The 21250-nt window shown below is 33.2% G+C and overlaps 1 protein-coding gene across 1 annotated transcript in view; it reads left to right on the top strand.

The window, feature by feature from the left end:
• Positions 1-9622: 9622 nt before the first annotated feature.
• flnba (filamin B a) overlaps positions 9623-21250 on the top strand; it is a 179594-nt gene continuing 167966 nt past the window's right edge. The window contains exon 1 of the mRNA XM_073826377.1: positions 9623-9999. Coding sequence (XP_073682478.1) covers positions 9708-9999 — 292 coding nt within the window. The 5' untranslated portion in view covers positions 9623-9707. The remainder of the gene's footprint in view (positions 10000-21250) is intronic.

Here is a 21250-nt window from a genome sequence, read left to right on the forward strand (position 1 = left end):
GATGTCTCGATCTGAACCAAAAGATTCAAGAACCCGCTCCAAAGTCCCGATTAGAATCAAATGATTTGCAAACTCACACGGAAGTCCTGATCTGAACCAAAAGATTCACAGACACGCTCTGAAGTTCCAATCTTAACCAAATGATTCACGATCTAGACTCTAGAGTCCGAAGTTCTAAATAATGATTTGTGAACCATCATGACCATTCAGTTTGTAAAATGATTCTATCTAAATTAAATGATTCACAAACCTAATTCTAATCTAAACCAAATAATTTGCCGTCTGCACTCCGAGTCCGAAGTCTATCTGAAAAATGATTCACGAAACATTCGCAAACCCGCTCCGAAGTCCCGAGTCCCGACATAAATCAAATGATTCACTTTACGCGATCTGAATCCAATGACTGGAGGGCTTCGAAACAGTGAATCGTTTGACGACGCATTGGTTTCCTAATTGTTTCCTATTTTCAAAAAACTGTTTCCATTGGGCCATCACTATACGTGATTTTTAATATCATTACAAGCGATGTCAAAATTCAAAAACGAATGGCTCTTTTAATCTGGGTTTTACTAATGAATCGCTTGAACTGAATGATCGAAGTCACGAGTTTGAATCAAATGGAGCGGTTCCAGCGTAAATGACTCACTCAATTGAATCTCTCTGTCTGTTTCTCTGCATTTAGCATCTTTAGCCGTGTTTACACGACACTGTCAGTACTACTACTGGCTTAGCTTGCCAGTTATATGATATTAACTGAAAGAAAAGAAAAAAGTATGATGTTTACAAATAAAATGATAGCATCCAACACCAATCAACGAACATATTCAGGTGAGGTAAACGGTTTCCTGCTAATTAGTTACTCCTAACTCCATTAATAAGTCGAACTGCAACTCAAAATACAAGTTAAGTGAAAGCATTGTGCGTTATGATCGAGTTTGTAGCTTCCAGTCATCTCATGCTATCATCAGTATATATTGTAATAGGCCTAAACATTGGAGAAATTGTTGTATCTGACTGTATTAGGATATAAAGAGTGATAGTCAATGTAAAAAGAGCAAATGAAGAATGCTGTTTGTAGCAGTGAACACAAGATGGCAGCCCTTTCAAGATTGTTAGGTTTACATGTTCTTCTTGTACATTATGAAGCGTCTTCGGCATTTACAAGGCCATATATTTGTTCTCAGGACAAGATTATAAGTGTTCCTTTCTCAAGCACGTCTCCTTGATCTTTATTTCCAATAATATGCGGAATGTCTCGAATACCTCCGTTGAATTGTTCTATTGTCTGGAAGTCGGGACAGATCTGTAAACTTGAGATTGCATGTTTCCTTCAGCGGTTAGAGCCGCATTCCCAAGAGTAAGCTGCCAAAAGCTCATCGACTCCTCTCTGACACATTCAGGGGCCCGTGGGGGCCTCGCTTTGACATGACTGTGACATGTGGGCGTGTAACCCGGCCTGACTCAGGACATCAGCGATGACAGGAAGTTCCCCGCCTCGTCTGATAACACTCGACACACCCGTCCTGAGATTTATGCAACATCACTGTCGTATCAATCTAATGTTCTCGACTACTTCTGTTGCTCATACTTGTTGGGATTTGAACTGGTAAGCTACACAAACGAAACACGCACAAGCAGCGTCTATAAATATGTATAATTTAGTAATACTTGTATGGCAAGCCGCTTTAGCCTAAAATGTACTATGCGTTACTCGTCGTAATTGCATTTTTACTAGTAACAAGCTCTATAATTCAGTTCCTACTAGTAACAATGCCAATTAGAGAGCTCTCGAAATCAATTTTTTACTAGTTACAATTATAATTAGAGAGCTCTCTAATTCAATTATTACTAGTAACAATTCCAATAAGAGAGCTCTACAAATAAATTTTTACTAGTCATATGTCTCCATTGACTTCCATTCACTTTTAACTACAGAGCTCTATTGAATTAAGTGAATTACTAGTAAGAATTACAATTAGAGAGCGCTCTAAATCAATTTTTATGAGTAATAATTACAATTAGAGAGTATTACTAGTAAATTCTTACTGGTAAGAATTACTTTATTAGTAATAATTACAATTAGAGAGCTCTAAATCAATTTTTATGAGTAATAATTACAATTAGAGAGAAATTACTAGTAAGAACTGAATTAGAGAGCTCTTTAATTCAATTACAGAGCTGGGTTTTTACTAGTAAAAATTGAATTATAGAGCTCTGTAATTGCATTTTTACTAGTAATAATTACAATTAGAGCGCTCTAAATCAATTTTTATGAGTAATAATTACAATAAGAGAGCTCTCTAATGCAATTCTTACTAGTAAGAATTACTTTACTAGTAATAGTTACAATTAGAGAGCACTCAAGATCAATTTTTATGAGTAATAATTACAGTTAGAGAGAAATTACTAGTAAGAACTAAATTAGAGAGCTTTTTAATTCAATTACAGAGCTATGCAATTAAACATATCTTTAATGTGGGTTTTTACTAGTAAAAATTGAATTATAGAGCTCTGTAATTGCATTTTTACTAGAAATAATTAAATTAGAGAGCTCTCTAATCAGAATTATTACTAGTAAAAATTGATTTAGAGAGCTCTCTAATTGTAATTGTTACTAGTAAGAATTGAATTAGAGAGCTCTGTAACTGGAATTGTTACTAGTAAAAACTGAATTATAGAGTTCTCTAATTGAAGTGTTGCTACTAAAAATGCAATTACGACGAATAACGCTTAGTGTATTTTAGGCTAAAACGGCTTGCCATATACTTAAACTACACACAACTATATATGGAATTTCCTCAGGTGAACTACACACAGCTATAAAAGCATATATATATAGTTTATTAGTTTGAAGATAGTCTGTGAGGGCCGGAAGTTACATAGTATAGCTTTAAAATGACTTTTATCCACCTTGGGTTTTTTTTTTCCCTGGAAGAGCGGGTGTGGCCTTTTGTAAATTTAATATGTCTGGCTTCTGGTCTCATATAGTTGATGGTGATGCAAGGGATATCAGCAGATAATTGTTGATAAAGGAATTAGAGTTTTAATTATGTTTACTTGATGAAATAAATACAAAACTGTTGAATTAGATTGATTTTAAAGGTCAGAACTGTTTAGGGCTAAAATCATGTTATATACAATAACAGCAAGAGATTTTCACCTGATAAATATTAATTTAGTCAAATTTTAAGATAAAAAAGTGATATGTACACTACCAGTCAAAAGTTTTTGAACAGTAAGATCAGTAAGTCTCTTCTGCTCACCAAGCATGCATTTATTTGATTAAAAGTACAGCAAAAATTGTGAAATATTTTTACTATTTAAAATAACTGATTTCTATTTTAATATATTTTAAAATGTAATTCATTCCTGTGATTTCAATGCTGAATATATAGCATCATTACTCCAGACTGAAGTGTCACATGATCCTTCAGAAATCATTAAAATTTTCTGGTTTGCTGCTCAAAAACAATTGTAATTATTATTATATGTTGAAGCTGAGTAGATTTTTTTTAGGTTTCTTTGATGAATAAAAAGTTAAGAAAAACAGCATTTATCTGAAAAAAAAAAAATCTTTTGTAACATTATAAATGTCTTTATCATCACTTTTGACCAATTTAACTGGGCCAGAAACATTAAAATCTATTTTAGATGCACAAGCTAAAATTCCTTTTGAAGATTCTTAACGATTAACTGGAAAAAAAACATTTAAAGTATTGCTCAAAAAGTTCTGGGAATCTCGGAAACTGATGCATTGTTAAATATGTGCCCTTCAGACAGCAAATGTGTGTCTGATTTCATTAGAATGAATAGGGCTGATCTCTAACAAAGATCACATCTTGATGATTCAGGTGCACCTGGAAATGTGATGCCAGCACAATCAAAGATGTCATGCAATCTGTTTTACCCACAGTACGTCATCCTCCAGATGCCTGAGGGCCTTGGTTTGGCGCAGCCTGTGGGTTTGAGTCCAGACAGACAGACAGACGGAGACTAATCTGTGCTTCAGACGCATTACTCAGCTCAGAACGGTGAGCTATTGTGATGAAAATCGAATTTCTTCAGCCACTGAAGGCTTCCTCAACCATCTCTGAGGTTAAAAAAAATAACAAATGAGTTTGTTTCTTCATCAGATTTGGAGAAATGTAGCATTCCATCACTTTCTCACCAACTGATCCTCTGGAGTGAATGGGTGCCGTCAGAAAGAGAGTCCAAACAGCTGATAAAAACACATCAAAGTAATCCACACCAGTGGAAAATGGTAAAAATGTAAAATTTGAAGATAGAATGAATGCCTATTAGCAAATATTGCAGAATTTTATAGTCAAATGGCCCTGGAGTAAAAAATTGCAGTTTTAATGGGTTTCAATGTGGACATTTTTGTCCTTAAGGTCCTGAGTGTGACTATTTTTTATACGGAGGGTAAAATTGATTTTTTTTAAGGAAATGATGGTGAAATCTAAAAATTTAATTACATAATTTAATACATGTAATAAAAATAAACACCTGAGCCAAAATTTATGCAGTTGGCATTAACACAGGCACACTTATAACAAAAAACAAAACTGAAATGGACAAAAAGTAAACTAAGTAACGTAATTAGTAACTTATTTAGGGAGTAACGCATTACTTTCCATAAAAAGTAACTAAGTAACGTAATTAGTAACTTATTTAGGGAGTAACTCAATATTGTAACGCATTACTTTCCATAAAAAGTAACTAAGTAACGTAATTAGTAACTTATTTAAGGAGTAACTCAATATTGTAACGCATTACTTTCCGTAAAAAGTAACTAAGTAACGTAATTAGTAACTTATTTAGGGAGTAACTCAATATTTTAACGCATTACTTTCCATAAAAAGTAACTAAGTAACATAATTAGTAACTTATTTAGGGAGTAACTCAATATTGTAACGCATTACTTTCCGTAAAAAGTAACTAAGTAACATAATTAGTAACTTATTTAGGGAGTAACTCAACATTGTAACGCATTACTTTCCGTAAAAAGTAACTAAGTAACGTAATTAGTAACTTATTTAGGGAGTAACTCAACATTGTAACGCATTACTTTCCGTAAAAAGTAACTAAGTAATGTAATTAGTAACTTATTTAGGGAGTAACTCAATATTGTAACGCATTACTTTCCGTAAAAAGTAACTAAGTAACGTAATTAGTAACTTATTTAGGGAGTAACTCAACATTGTAACGCATTACTTTCCGTAAAAAGTAACTAAGTAATGTAATTAGTAACTTATTTAGGGAGTAACTCAATATTGTAACGCATTACTTTCCGTAAAAAGTAACTAAGTAATGTAATTAGTAACTTATTTAGGGAGTAACTCAATATTGTAACGCATTACTTTCCGTAAAAAGTAACTAAGTAACGTAATTAGTAACTTATTTAGGGAGTAACTCAATATTGTAACGCATTACTTTCCATAAAAAGTAACTAAGTAACGTAATTAGTAACTTATTTAGGGAGTAACTCAATATTGTAACGCATTACTTTCCGTAAAAAGTAACTAAGTAACGTAATTAGTAACTTATTTAGGGAGTAACTCAACATTGTAACGCATTACTTTCCGTAAAAAGTAACTAAGTAACGTAATTAGTAACTTATTTAGGGAGTAACTCAACATTGTAACGCATTACTTTCCGTAAAAAGTAACTAAGTAATGTAATTAGTAACTTATTTAGGGAGTAACTCAATATTGTAACGCATTACTTTCCGTAAAAAGTAACTAAGTAATGTAATTAGTAACTTATTTAGGGAGTAACTCAATATTGTAACGCATTACTTTCCATAAAAAGTAACTAAGTAATGTAATTAGTAACTTATTTAGGGAGTAACTCAATATTATAACGCATTACTTTCCGTAAAAAGTAACTAAGTAACGTAATTAGTAACTTATTTAGGGAGTAACTCAATATTGTAACGCATTACTTTCCATAAAAAGTAACTAAGTAACGTAATTAGTAACTTATTTAGGGAGTAACTCAATATTGTAACGCATTACTTTCCATAAAAAGTAACTAAGTAATGTAATTAGTAACTTATTTAGGGAGTAACTCAATATTGTAACGCATTACTTTCTGTAAAAAGTAACTAAGTAACGTAATTAGTAACTTATTTAGGGAGTAACGCATTACTTTCCATAAAAAGTAACTAAGTAACGTAATTAGTAACTTATTTAGGGAGTAACTCAATATTGTAACGCATTACTTTCCATAAAAAGTAACTAAGTAACGTAATTAGTAACTTATTTAGGGAGTAACTCAATATTGTAACGCATTACTTTCCATAAAAAGTAACTAAGTAATGTAATTAGTAACTTATTTAGGGAGTAACTCAATATTGTAACGCATTACTTTCCATAAAAAGTAACTAAGTAACGTAATTAGTAACTTATTTAGGGAGTAACTCAATATTGTAACGCATTACTTTCCATAAAAAGTAACTAAGTAATGTAATTAGTAACTTATTTAGGGAGTAACTCAATATTATAACGCATTACTTTCTGTAAAAAGTAACTAAGTAACGTAATTAGTAACTTATTTAGGGAGTAACTCAATATTGTAACACATTACTTTCCATAAAAAGTAACTAAGTAATGTAATTAGTAACTTATTTAGGGAGTAACTCAATATTGTAACGCATTACTTTCCATAAAAAGTAACTAAGTAATGTAATTAGTAACTTATTTAGGGAGTAACTCAATATTATAACGCATTACTTTCTGTAAAAAGTAACTAAGTAACGTAATTAGTAACTTATTTAGGGAGTAACTCAATATTGTAACACATTACTTTCCATAAAAAGTAACTAAGTAATGTAATTAGTAACTTATTTAGGGAGTAACTCAATATTATAACGCATTACTTTCCATAAAAAGTAACTAAGTAATGTAATTAGTAACTTATTTAGGGAGTAACTCAATATTATAACGCATTACTTTCTGTAAAAAGTAACTAAGTAACGTAATTAGTAACTTATTTAGGGAGTAACTCAATATTGTAACACATTACTTTCCATAAAAAGTAACTAAGTAATGTAATTAGTAACTTATTTAGGGAGTAACTCAATATTATAACGCATTACTTTCTGTAAAAAGTAACTAAGTAACGTAATTAGTAACTTATTTAGGGAGTAACTCAATATTGTAACGCATTACTTTCCATAAAAAGTAACTAAGTAATGTAATTAGTAACTTATTTAGGGAGTAACTCAATATTGTAACACATTACTTTTAAAAGTAACTTTCCCCAACACAGATCCACACCACACTTGTGAAGCCAAAAGATGCTTGTTTGTAAGAAACAAAACCATCATTTAACATTTTGGATGGCCTGAGGGAATGTAACTTTTGTGTGAGCTGTTCCTTTAAGTGTTTGGCTTTGTTTCGAAGGCTTTTCAAACAGAAGAGCTCAGCTGTTGTTATATCGCAGATGTGTGTCTTTCTTTGTATTTGTAAGAGTATGATGCAATGCCGATCCACCCTGGTGACTAATGCTGATCAAGTACTGTATGCTGCATGGGAAAGGTTCAGGATGGCAGCGCTGCATGGAATAATGGCCGCTGTTGATACTGGAGTGAATATTGAGACTCCTGTCAGCGAAGGTGGGAAGCCGTGCAGGATATGAGGGTGAGAGGAAAGGCGCGTTTAATGAAAACGTCTGGATAAGTCTGTTATGATTGTAGAGCGCTGCTGACACCTTTTCACAGACAAAACAAAGCGGGCAGTGTGGCGTTCAGGAGCTCGCCAAACGTGTGGGAAACATTTGTCTGGCGATTCATAAAAGTGTCTGAGGGTGAGAGAAAGTGTCCATTAAAGAGATGCATCTGAAATCTGTTAGAAGGGCCCTTGTGGCTTTTATTAAACAACACCAGAAAGCGTTTGGAGGCCTTTTGTAGAGAACATTTTTGCAAAAGTCCTTGGAATGGTTAATATTTCTTCTTATTTATTTAGAGACATAATTAATAAAGAATAGATCAAATGAAAGCATAGGAAACATGAAAAGTTTAGGACAGGTTTGACTCTAATGTACAGATGATTTATGTCTATATACTTTGCATGTATTCATAGTAATTTATTTGGTATTAAGATATATAGTTTTAAGTTTTTATTTTATTATTATTTTGGTAATTTTGTTATGTGCTTTTTGTCATTTTAATTAGTCTTTTTCAGTTTTATTGATTGATCATTTTCATTTATATATCATATATTTTTTGGGATTTTATATAAATTATATTTAGACTTATTTCATTCGCAACAATTACATTTTTCATTTATTTTAAGTTTTTCATATATTGTTTACATTTTATTTTATTCCAGCAGTGTTATTTAGTATTAAAATATATAATTTTCAGTTTTTATTTTATAATTTAATTATTTTTATTATTTATGCTTTTGTCAATTTTCATTTAATGTTTACATTTTTTTTATTCCAGCAGTTTTTTTTAAATTTAGTATTAAAATATAGAAATTTCATTAATTTTGTTTTATTATTTGATTATTTATTATTATAATTGTAGTAATTTTTTATTTTTATTTTTATACAAATTATATTTAAACTTCTTTTAGTTACATTTCCAATTTTTATTATTAATTTATAGTAATTTATTTTGTATTAAAATATTAAATATAATAAAATTTAAAAAATATATAATAAGATATTAAATATAATAAAATATAATAAAATTTCCAATTTTATTATTATTTTTTCATCTAACATTTAAAATTTATTTTATTACAGCAGTTTTATTTCATTGTTAAATCATAGTAATTTATTTAGTATTAAAATATATAATTTTCCTTTTTTATTTTATTATTTATGATTTTTTTTCTGGTAATTTTGTTATGTGCTTTTGTCATTTTTAATTAATACTTTTCACAATTCTACAGATGTATACATCAATATTTTCAATTTTCATTTAGTTTTTCATCTAATGTTTACATTTTATTTTATTCCAGCAGTGTTATTTTATTATTAAATCATAGTAACTTATTTAGTATTAAAATATATCATTTTCAGTTTATTATTATTATGTGCTTTTGTCATTTTAAACAAGTACTTTTCACAATTCCACTGACTTATTTATATATAATTTGTATTTTAATATTTCATATAAATTACATTTAAACTTATTTCAGTTACAACATTTCCAATTTCCATTTAGTTTAAGTTTTTAATTTTTACATTTGATTTTATTTCCACTTTATAATTTAACAAACAAACAAACAATAAATCAATAAAAATGATCCTGGTCTCTTGGTGTTTTTTCCATCCATTTGTTTACCTATTAAAAAACTGTTTATGCTTTAAATCATATTACCTTAATAATCAGATGCTTTTTATTTTCTTTTAGTTGTATTATTATTTTAAAATATTTTTATTATTATGTTTTACAGAACACAACAAGCAGCATTCATAGCTCTTATTTTTCTCTTACCATATCTTTTCTAAGAATTTTCTTCTTACTTATTATTGGATAGAGAAGGGCCGTCAGTCACATGCTGTCGAAAGGCAGGTTGGGTTTGATGCAGCGCAGGTGGCGTCACCCGCTTGCCGTATATAACAGCGCGCGCAGGCGCGCCCACGAGAGAGAAACGGTTCGGAATACGGGAGCGCACGAACGCAGAGCAGCCCCACAAACGCGACACACATCCAAAGTTACAAACGACAAAACATACGAGTATTAAAGCATCATGCCGGCCACAGAGAAGGACCTGGCGGACGACGCGCCGTGGAAAAAGATCCAGCAAAACACGTTCACGCGTTGGTGTAACGAGCACCTGAAGAGCGTTAACAAGCGCGTCGCGGACCTGCAGCTGGACCTGAGCGATGGACTGCGACTCATCTCGCTCCTCGAGGTGCTCAGCCAGAAGAAGATGTACAGAAAATATCACGCCAGACCCACTTTCAGACAGATGAAGTTGGAGAACGTGTCCGTGGCGCTCGAGTTTCTGGACAAGGAGAATATAAAGCTCGTGTCCATCGGTGAGTTCAACGGCTTTTGCTTTCTAGTCAGGAGGAAAGTTGAGGGAAAGTGTCTAATAATCAGTGTTTAACCCTTGTGAAATTACTGTGGGAGGACCGTGGTACTAATTCGTATCAATTTGTCATGGTATTTAGGACGAACTTGAGTAATTTTGGGCGATTTTGCACTTGAGGTGACTGGGAAAGTGGCCCAATTACCTTGCATTAACCCTATACGGTGGTTAAATTTGAACTAGGTGAAATACAATGCTATTTTACCTAATTAGTTTTTGTACTTGTTTGTTTTTTTTTGGTTAAAATGACCAACCATTGCACACGGATGGTATCTTATACCATAGTACTAAAACGCATGTATTTCTTTTGTTTTGTAAGTAACGTTAAATTGGGATGCTTTTGCCATTAAGGTGACTGGGAAAGTGTCCAAATTACCTTAAACTAACCCTATACGATGGTTAAATTTGAACTGGGTGAGATACAACGCTATTTTACATTATTAGTGTGTGTAATTGTTTGTTTTTTTGGTTAAAATGAACAACCATTGCACACGGATGGTATCTTATACCGTAGTACTAAATCGCATGTATTTCTATTGTTTTGTAAGTATGTTGGGATGCTTTTCCAATTGAGGTGACTAGGAAAGTGTCCAAATAACCTTAAACTAACCCTATAAGATGGTTAAATTAGTTAGAGGAGATACCATGCCATTTTACATTATTTCTGTAATTGATTGCTTTTGTTTTTGGTTAAAATGAACAAGCATTGCACACTGATGTTATCAGATACACACCAATAGTACTAAAACGCATGTGTTTCTATTGTTTTGTAAGTAAATTGGGATGCTTTTATCATTGAGGTGACTGGGAAAGTGTCCCAGTCACCTTAAATTAACCCTATAAGGTGGTTAAATTGGAAATGGATGAAATACCATGCTATTTTACATTATTAGTTTCTAAACATGTTTTTTTTTTTTTTTTAATGAACTACCTTTGCACACTGATGACACTGATGACTAAAATACATGTATTTCTATTGTTTTGTAAGTAAATTGGGATGCTTTTGCCATTGAGGTGACTGGGGAAAATGGCCCAATTACCTTAAACTAACCCTATAAGGTGGTTAAATTTGAGCTAGAGGAAATGCCATGCTATTTTACATTAATTTTTGTGTAGTTGTTTGCTTGTTTTGGTTGAAATGAACAAACATTACACACCATAGTACTAAACGTGTGTGTTTCTGTTGTTTTGCAAGTAAATTGGGACTCTTTTGCCATTGAGGTGACTGGGAAAGTGGCCCAGTTACCTTAAATTAACCATATAAGGTGGTTAAATTTGAACTACAGGAAATGCCATCATATTTAACCCTTTTAGTTTCTGTAGTTATTTGCTTGTTTGGTTATAATGAATAACTGTTGGACACTGATGGTATCACATACATTCCATAGAACTAAAACATTAATATTTTTAGTGATTCATTGGTGCTAAGGCATTACCATATTCATGTACCATGGTGTTTAGGGTGAACTTGAGTAAATCGGGTAATGCATTCTATAAATGTAAATGTTTTATAATAAATATTAAGTTGTATTTAAATTTAAATAATTACAAATGTATAGAAATTATAATAAATTAAATAATAATCTGAAATAAAATATAAAATTTGTAAAAATGTAAGTATATGTATTTTATTTAAATTACAAATATATAAATATATTTTTGTATTTATTTCTATTTAAATTTATAAATACAAATGTATATAAATAAATAATATTTTGAAATAAAATATAATTAAAACAAATTATACATTTCAATTTTTTTTACATTTATACATTGTAAATATGTAAGTAATTAAATATTTTGAGAAAAATAACTAAAAATGTTTTTGTATTTAATGCATTTATAATAAATGAATGCAATTATGAATTTAAATATTAATAAATATACTTTTTTTTTACTCTATACAAGTAAATAAGTAAACGTTTATCTGTCTCCTTATCCTTGTCTTACTCTTACTCAAGTCAACACCTTTGTTTTGCAGAGTTGCATCATAAAGTAAATATGTTTGTGCATGTGAAATCACTGCTGAGATGATTCATCCTCTGCAGATAAGAGATAACATCCACCCAGTGTCTATTGATTATTTCTAGATTATCACTCTTATCTCCACTGGTAGTCCTTATTTGAGAAAGTTGCACCATTTGCACCAGTTGCATTGTGTTCATTAAGATTTAGAAATCCTGAGAATTTCAGCATTCCAGAGGCTTAAATATTAAGATGTAGTTTCACAATGCTTGTGTTTGGTGCCAAACACCTTTTGGCTGGCCTGTGACATTCTTGAAGCCGTTCCAAATGCATCAGGCTGTATTTCAAGCGGCTTTTACACGATTTCTCACGCTGTCACTGTTGTTTTACATGCTGGTGCTTGTGTAAATCTTGTAAATAGATTATGCATGTACATTAAATCTCAGAACAGGTGCTTACTGTCACCTGCATAGTCAGGGTCACAGGATGTTTTTTCCATATTTGGCAATCAGTTGCTCATAGCAAAATGCATGCAAACATTGTCATGGCGACGCCCTACCTGATTTCCTTGCAGTTCTTGGCCGGTTACGTGTGTTTGTGAGCAAATACATGACATCAAAGTTCACATTTGTGATGAAATTTGAGGTGTGAGGGCCTCAGGCCGGACTTCCTGCTCTACATGTTTCTGTGTGTCTCAGAATCCGTGGATGAGCTCTGGGTTATTCATCTTTCTTTGCATAGAGAGTTTCCCAAGCTTGATTTGTCTTTGGAGAGTCAATGCGGTGACCTAATAACCAGTCACCCATGAACTGCATCAGAGTTTTCCATTCATCTTAGGCAGTGGGAGTAACCTGGGTTCAGATTTAAAGGCATGTAAAAGAGGACTGGATGGAGGACAAACTTTGTCAGTACAAAAGTTGCACAAGGACTTTTTCCCTGAAGCTTAAATTTTGTTGTTGTTGTTTTTGTGGCAGAAACATCATATTTATGATCTGTTATTGCTGCTGTGTCTTTAAGAAACACTACTTTTGCATGGTTCATATACACCAGCTGTAAAATTGTTGTTGTATCAATTTTTCTTTTTAGCTTTTTTTGTTTGTCCATTTGTTTATTTGTTTTTAATAGTGTGTTTCAGTCTATATATTCATGTACACTGTTAGAAATGTTTATATATTTAACTGTTCAATCTTTGTTAGTTCCACAAACATGTTTTCTGACCTGTTTTTGCATATACACCAGCTGCAAATTTGTTGTTTTATCAGATATAATTTATTTGTTTCTTTTTTGCCATTTATTTATTTGTTTTTTCTTTATTCATGTACAGTGTTAAATATATATTTGTATTTCTAATTGTGTGGTCTTTTAGGAAATTGTTTTAGTTTTATTATTATTATTATTATTATTATTATTATTATTATTATTATTATTATTATTTTAGTTTTCCCCCAAATTGAGTTTTTATCATTTTTTTTTAATGCATTATTTGTCTTTTTTATATTGTATTTTATTTATTTATTCATGTACAATGTTAGAAATATATTTTATTTTATTTTTTTAGGAAAAGTGTATAATAATTGTATAATAATTGTATTAATATTTACTTTATTTATTTAGTTAGCTAGTTGGTTCTAGAAACTTGTTTTATGGACTTGTGTGTATACACCAGCAGCAAAATCGTGTTTTTATTGCATTTATTAAAATTGTTCATTTTATTTTATTTATTTAATAATAATTTAAGTTAATTTAAATAATTTCTAATTTAATGTTAATTTTTTTTCAACTCTGTGATCCTTTAGGACATTTTTTTTCTTCTTAATTATATTATATAATTAAATAATTAATTTATTTGTTCCAGAAACATATTTTATGGCCTGTTTTTGCATATACACCAGCTGCAAAATTATCAAATATAATAATTTAATTTTCTCCTTTTTTTACTTTTTTTTTTTTTTTTTTTCCATGGCATTTATTCAAATTGTTCATTTTCATTTAAGTTCTTAAATTGATTAATTTCTATTCATTCTTTTATATTGTTTTTATGTATATGCATATTTGTAACTGTGTGATCCTTTAGGACATTTCTTTTTATATTATTATATAATTCATAAATTTGTTCAAGAAGCATGTTTTATGGCCTGTTTTTGCATATACACCAGCAACAAATTTGTTTTATCAAATTAATTTAATTTTTTTGTTAGCAATTTTAAAAATATTTTTCATTAATTTAATATTTCTATTTTTCTTTTTTTGTATCTTTTACTTTAATTCATATATACAACATTATTTATGTATTTCTAACGGTGTGATCCTCTGATTGCACAATAGGCATGTAAATGAATGTTCATCTATGTGATGTAACCAAGCTGAAAGTTCAGATCAACTAATTTTTGCCGTTTACTTGTGATGTTTTAGGACCGTGGATGACTTTTGAGGTCTGTATGATTTCATGAAGTGTTTCTCACTCAAGACAAATGAGATTTCCTTATCAATCCTTTATCAAATACTCTTCCTTGTTGCTCTTTTTACAGTCTTTTACAGTAGTTGCAGTACACGGGACATGCATGGAGTAGCTCTTTAGTTTGTGATTTTCACAGACACTTCCTGAATGACGGTATCTTCCGCTCCAGAAGCGTTCTGTGGGGCGTTTTCATTAAGACCCGCGTGGAAAGGTTGAGCGTTATCATGAGGTCCGGTGCCCAGACTTTCCACTGTTTGAAAGGCCAGCCGTGTTCAGAGATGGGTGAGAATTCCCAGCTAAATAAATACGAGAAGGTCACAGCGTCTGTCGATTTGTCCGTAAATCTCACTGGATTACATTCGACGATGTTTTAGTTTCTCTCTCTAATGTCAAAGACAAGAAGGCATAATTGAAAAGGTCAGCTGAAGAACTCTCTGGCCTCTTCTAGTCTTCGATTCGTGTCCAGAAAAAGCTGTAAAATGGTCTGGACTTGAGCAGAGTGGTTAATGTCATAATATCATGTTTTGCATGAATTGCACAGTCCCTAGTCCATGTTTCCATGTCAATTCTCTCCTGATGTGATGCTTTTGTTGTTTTCCCCAAGCCTCTGCGAGTGCGGTTCGACATGATCGTTCCATGCCGTATCAATTTCGTTCCAAAATATGTCTTTGATCATCATGTGGTCTTCATCCGCCCCCTAAATTAGGCCCGGTGGTTCTATTGATGTTCTGAAGCGGTTCTTGCTGAGTCAGTCAATTAACTCTGATTCTGCTCTCTGACATTTGTCCTGTTTTTTTTCCACTGTCGATGGCTCGAAGACGTGATTGAAGTCATGCGGGCGGTGATGAAAGCCTCTTTTAGGGTCGCTTGCTATTAGTTTTCCATTGGAGAGGTGTGGGATGTGGACATACTGATGAATGACTTCATGCCGTGACCTCATTAGTCGGTGTGCGCTGAATGATTAAGCGTCTTCCTGTCTGTACTTTGGGATGATTTTGATGATATTTTTGCACTCAAATTCAATTTGTCATTCGTAACCCATTTTATTAATGTGATTCATTCCCGGTAAAGACAAGGAATCGTTGTTAAAGCAAATAAAAAGGTCAGATGAAATCAAATCTTGACCCGGAGATCTAGAAAACTTGGAAAGGATCTTCGCTCTAGTTACCTTTTCCTGCTTGGCAGCTTGCAATCTACATGCACAAAAAAAAAAAAAATTGAAATTGGATTTTGTGTGTTCATTAAAATATAAAATATTATGCCAATACAAAAATATTTGTTCTAATATTAGTTGTAAAGTTTATTTATAGTCATAGATGTGAAAATCAACATTGTTTAGTCCAAATATGTAATAACAATAAACACCATTTATTTATTAATTTATTGTAATGTTTAAAAATATAAATCCAAATATATAATAATAATAAATCATAATAATAATAATAATTATTATTATTATTATTATTATTATTATTATTAGTAATGTTTTTTTTATTAAATATCTGTAGTCGTAGATGTATAAATGTATAATGATAAACACATTTTTTGCCATTTCGTTACAGTCATAAATGTCAACAGTTTAGTCTAATAATAATAATAATAATAATAATAATAATAATAATAATAATAATAATTTATTTACTTTTGATTTTTCTAGTTATATGTAAATTCAAATAGTTTTGAAGTCAAATGTGTAACTATAATTCATTTTTAAAAAGTTATTTATTTATTGTCATGGATGTATAAGTCAACATTTAGTCCAAATATATAATAAACACATTTTTTTTGCTTTATCTATCAAATTATTTGGTAGTCTTTATGTAAATTCAAATTGTTTTGGAGCCAAAAATGTAACAACTTTTGGCATTTATTTATTTGTTTTTGTTTATTAATTTATCATTGATTATATAAACCACGTTTTTGCGGCCAAATATATAATAAACTAATGTGTTAATATTATTTATTTACAATTATGTTTTTGTCATATTGATAGAATTTACATTTTTGGGAGCTAAATATATTATAATAAACACTATTTTTGCTGTATTACTACTTTTTGTAAAATAACATTATTAAGAAAAATATAATTTATGTTTATGGCTGTTTATAAATATTAAACCGTAGAGCTTTTGGAGCTCATAGACGCTAAAAATGCTGAAAATAAGTTGCTGGTGTACAAATGAACACAGTGCCACGTTTCACTCTGAAACTCACAGCATGTCTATTTATTTAATTAGATCACAGTCTTTGTGATTTCGTGATTTCAATAAGCCATACTGCAGTTTTATTTGCAATTGATTGTGCAGCCCTTCCCAACAGTAGCCTTATAAGAGTTCAGCTCGCTGCTGGAATCAAAACTGCCGTCTTTCTGCCAAAGCTAGAAACTCAGCGATGGCTTGTTAGAGAGGCTTGACCCTGGAAGATGCAGAAAGCTTGTTCCCGCTCGCATCTTCTGCTCTCAAGCTAAACAAATAGGATTCTCCAGGCTCTTGTCATGCTCATGGAATTCACTGGTGTTTAATGTCCTTTAATCACAACGGCAACCACAAGCCACCGTGGGCCTCCCTCTGAGATCAACCCAGACAGATTCAGACTGTAATCTGCACAGAAAAGCCCTGCATAAACAGACTGCTGCTTTTCCAGTTCAATCATGATTTGCTTCTCAGTGAGGAGTTTGCTGCATGTATGTGTGGCTGAAAAGGTTTACTGTGCTTGTTTTGGTGGTGGTGTCGGGCCAGTGGTTCAGATTTTTACTTGCCCTGCCAAAATTTTTAATGGCCCCACCAAAAAAAAAAGTTAATAGTTATTTCTTAGCCACATATTTTCAATAATGTGTCAAGAGCCAAAAATAACTATACATTTTTTTTATTCAGCATAACTTTTCTTTAAATACAATTGACAATTTAAGAAATTATAATTGTGATGTGACTATATTTATGCACAACAGTCTGTCCAGATCGATGGTCCCAGATCAGCAGTTAACTATACATAAATGGAGGACTCCTTTTAACGGAATGTTGTTGCAAAGAAGAAAATTTAAACGATATTAGTAAACAGTGTTATTAAAGTTATAAAAGTTTTATTGTGATGGATTGTTTCTGGTCTTGATCAGAAGATCCCAAATATTGTCTCTGTTCTAGAGCAATACTCTCAGAGCCCTTTCTGCCACCTTTCAACTACCTTCTGGCCATTGAAATGGTCCAACTCAGGCCCTTCAATGCTGATGAATAAAAGTTTGTGGAGTGAATCCACTGAGAGGTTGCTTCTCCAGTCATTTTTAATTTGCTTCATTGAACTAAAACTCCTTTCACAAGAAAGAGGTAGTGCTAGTAATAGTTTAATGATCAGCAAGGTTTCTGTCTTCATTTTTACAGTGTCATCCATGAAAATGAGGCTCAGGTGCCATGAGTGCAATCAAATTCATATTCATGTTGAGATTAATGTGTTAAATATACAATTTTCAATACAGAAGTATTTAAGATTTCAATAACTGAAAGGATCTACCAGCAGGTGGCGGCAAGAAACTGAAATTACTGAATCGTATCATTCGATTCGTTCGAACGCATGGTTCATTCAGGAATAACGCAAGTGACTCTTTATGAATGGGAAATTGAATCATTTCACTAGATTCGTTTGAAAACCCACATTCGCTTATAAGCGCCTCTACGTTCAAACACAGCGGTGTGACTTTTGATGACGAATCAGAGCAAAATCAGGCATAGTGTTATTGTCAGACAATGGAAGTCACTTAACTACTTGTTTATTTAACTGCTGTATTAAATCAATATCTTATTTACAAACTCCCATAAAAAAATATGAAAAGCTGTCACTCATCTTAGTTTGCGATATCACAAAGGTCTATTATAATCAATGACACTTTCTGTACTGCACGATCAATCTCTTATTTACACTCTCTCTACACTTTGTTTATGGAAGGATTCGTGAGATATGTCTGTGATACATTACTGTGCTGTGAACCCAGACACGTTGACGTTTGGCTTTCCGGTGTATTTAGGACTTGCACAGCAAGTACAAAGCAGCGATCGTATTTATCTCCGCCATGGTCGATCGTGCCTTGTTGTTATTCGCGCGAGTGACGGGAAAAACATCCCGCGAATAAACTAGAGCGAGTGACGCGATGCGCATATTCGCTTGGCGTTCTGTGTTAACGCACCATTAGACTGTATTTGTGCAGGCAAATTAAACTGTAGTGACAAGGCAGCACTGGCCCGATCGGGTCTACTGTCCCGAGCGTCTCGCATGCTGGCCCCGGGCCATCGGGCAGTCCTTATTGTCGAGCCCTGGTTAGTATCAGTTAGGGATGGCGAAAACTAAAAAATTTCTTGACCGACCACCGAGCCTCATTAGCCGGTTGAAACCGGTTAACCGATTAGTTTAAAATATGGTACGCTATTTGAAATAACAGCCATTTCGAGCCGCGCCTGCAATTTCGCAACTCTGTCGCATCTCTCTGCCGCTCTGCCTCCCGCACACACGCACACACTGCCACTCACGTCACTTTTTTAAAATCCCCTACAGCGCGAAACATGAGTCCCGCAAACGCGGCGCCGAAGAGCTTGTATGTAATCGTAGGACAAATGGCTCCTTAGTTTCAAATGGTTTGGGTACAAGGTGATCGCTTTGAAAATAAAGGCATTTGTCTAGGTTAGAAGCTCATTTGAAACATTGCCACGGCTCATTTCCTTCCATTTCACATTTCCTACCTGCTAGCATAGATGACACGGTAGGTTGGCTTTGGCTACCTTTCTCACCCGAAGAGGCTTGCGGGTGTCGCGTTTTCAGGTGATACATCATAGATGATGTGCTGCTACTGTATTTAAGCACTGTATCACACAAGTTGCAACTTACATCTGTCTCATTCTTTTTGGTGAAATGGTCCCACACACTACTTTTCTTTGCACGCTTCATCCTGTCGTCTGCCCTGGCTCTAACCTCGAGTGTTTTACCCTGTTGCCTTTACTTTTCGCAAACCTTGTGAGCGCGCGAACCCAAACGCTGTGACCTCGCGCCAAATGTTTTTATTGATTTATTAAGTACAAACAGGCGAGTTATGAAAAATTGAGTGTGAGGGATAATTTGTTCACTTAACACAAAAAGATGAGGAATGAGATGGCTAACTGTAGTAGCATATAGTCCACTGTCTATAATAGCCTAATTTAGATATCACTTTTTTTTTAACCGACTACCGACAACTTTGACCGGTTAACGTTGATACGGTCAAACGGTCATCGGTTAACATCCCTAGTATCAGTGTTTCCCCTACCATTATCTCGCCCCCCCCAACGGCACCCCCCCCGCCCCCCTTGAACGTCAAGTTCATTTTATTTTCGATATAGCGCCAGATCACAATAGAAGTCATTTAAGGTTATCTTTCCTATAGAACAGGTCTATACATTTGTTCTTTTATTAAACAAACTAAATTGGCTTGTTATTTGTCTTATTTACACGAAGGCATGTCATTTCTGTCTCTACATGGTCGCGCGTTTACAATGTCTCCTCCGCGAAAACATTCATTCATAAAAACGGAATTTACTATAGCGCAAAATGTCACGGAATTCGTCGATTTTTGGATTAATAAATCAAAAGTTGGTCTGTCACTTAATTCAAATCGCGATATGGACTAGTGTCTGTGAAAACTGAAATGCAAAAAGACAGTTTTAATATGAATCCTGCACGTTTGCCTCTGTATGTACAAATGGCGGAGACGCTTTTTTGTTTTGTTTTTTTACTACACGCATCCTGAAGCACGCATGACGCTCCTGCTAATTGCCTTTGCATCTCACATGAACAGAAACTCAATCTCCAAAGCTGCTGTAAGCGTCACTTTTACCGTTTCATTTGAGAAAACTAGCATCATATCATACTGTACACACAGAAACTTCACGGCAACCTGTCGAAATAAAAGTACGGTTTAACATGTAACAGAACAATATTAGTCTTGTATTACTTTTGAACAGTATAATGTATGTTTAGTTATTCCTATTTAAATAATTGACATAAAACAATATATATTAGGGGTGGCACGGTACATGAAAAACAACCGAACCGTTCGGTTCGCTTGTCTCGGTTCGGTGCGTGTGTGCGTCGCACGGTTCAACGGTTCAACGCATGTGCAATGTAGCCTCGTGAGTGTCCTTTTTGCATGAAATAAGAGGTGTGTGTAGACAGAGACAGTAAAAGTGGAGTGCTGCAGGTTACATCACGTGTAGAAAAATGGCAAGTGGGAGAGATAAGTAAGGCTGCCCGGAGTTGGAGGATGCGCCAGCTATGATACGCTGTTCATCCAACTTGGCTGTGCTTTCAATTTTATTAAAGGAAAGGATGAAGCTGATTGGTTGGTTCATGTCACATGGTCTGCGGTGAGCTTGCGGAATTTTGAAAAGTTGATTGTTTTTATCTCGATGCGGCGCAAACGCGCCTGGAAAAAATGAGCGTGTCGGACCGCGTCGCTTCCATTACGAGCGTGCATACCGCGCGTCTACATTTGAAATAACAAACTTGAGTGCGCAAAAGAGGCTTCATGTGAACGGCCCCTTAGCCAGGTCAGGTGTGTGGGAACATTTTGGTTGTCATGATTTCATCTTAAATTGTCAGTTCAGCTGAGAAGACATCACGCCAGTGTGTTGGTAGACATGCAAGTTAATTCTTCAGTTCAATCTTTGTGCTAAAAAGGCACATAAATTCCTGTAGAGATACACATTGTCCTGTTTTTGCCAAATAAATGAAAAGCATGTCATCAATGTCTTCTCTATTG

This window comes from Garra rufa, chromosome 20, assembly GCF_049309525.1.
Source record: "Garra rufa chromosome 20, GarRuf1.0, whole genome shotgun sequence".
NCBI lineage: Eukaryota > Metazoa > Chordata > Actinopteri > Cypriniformes > Cyprinidae > Garra > Garra rufa.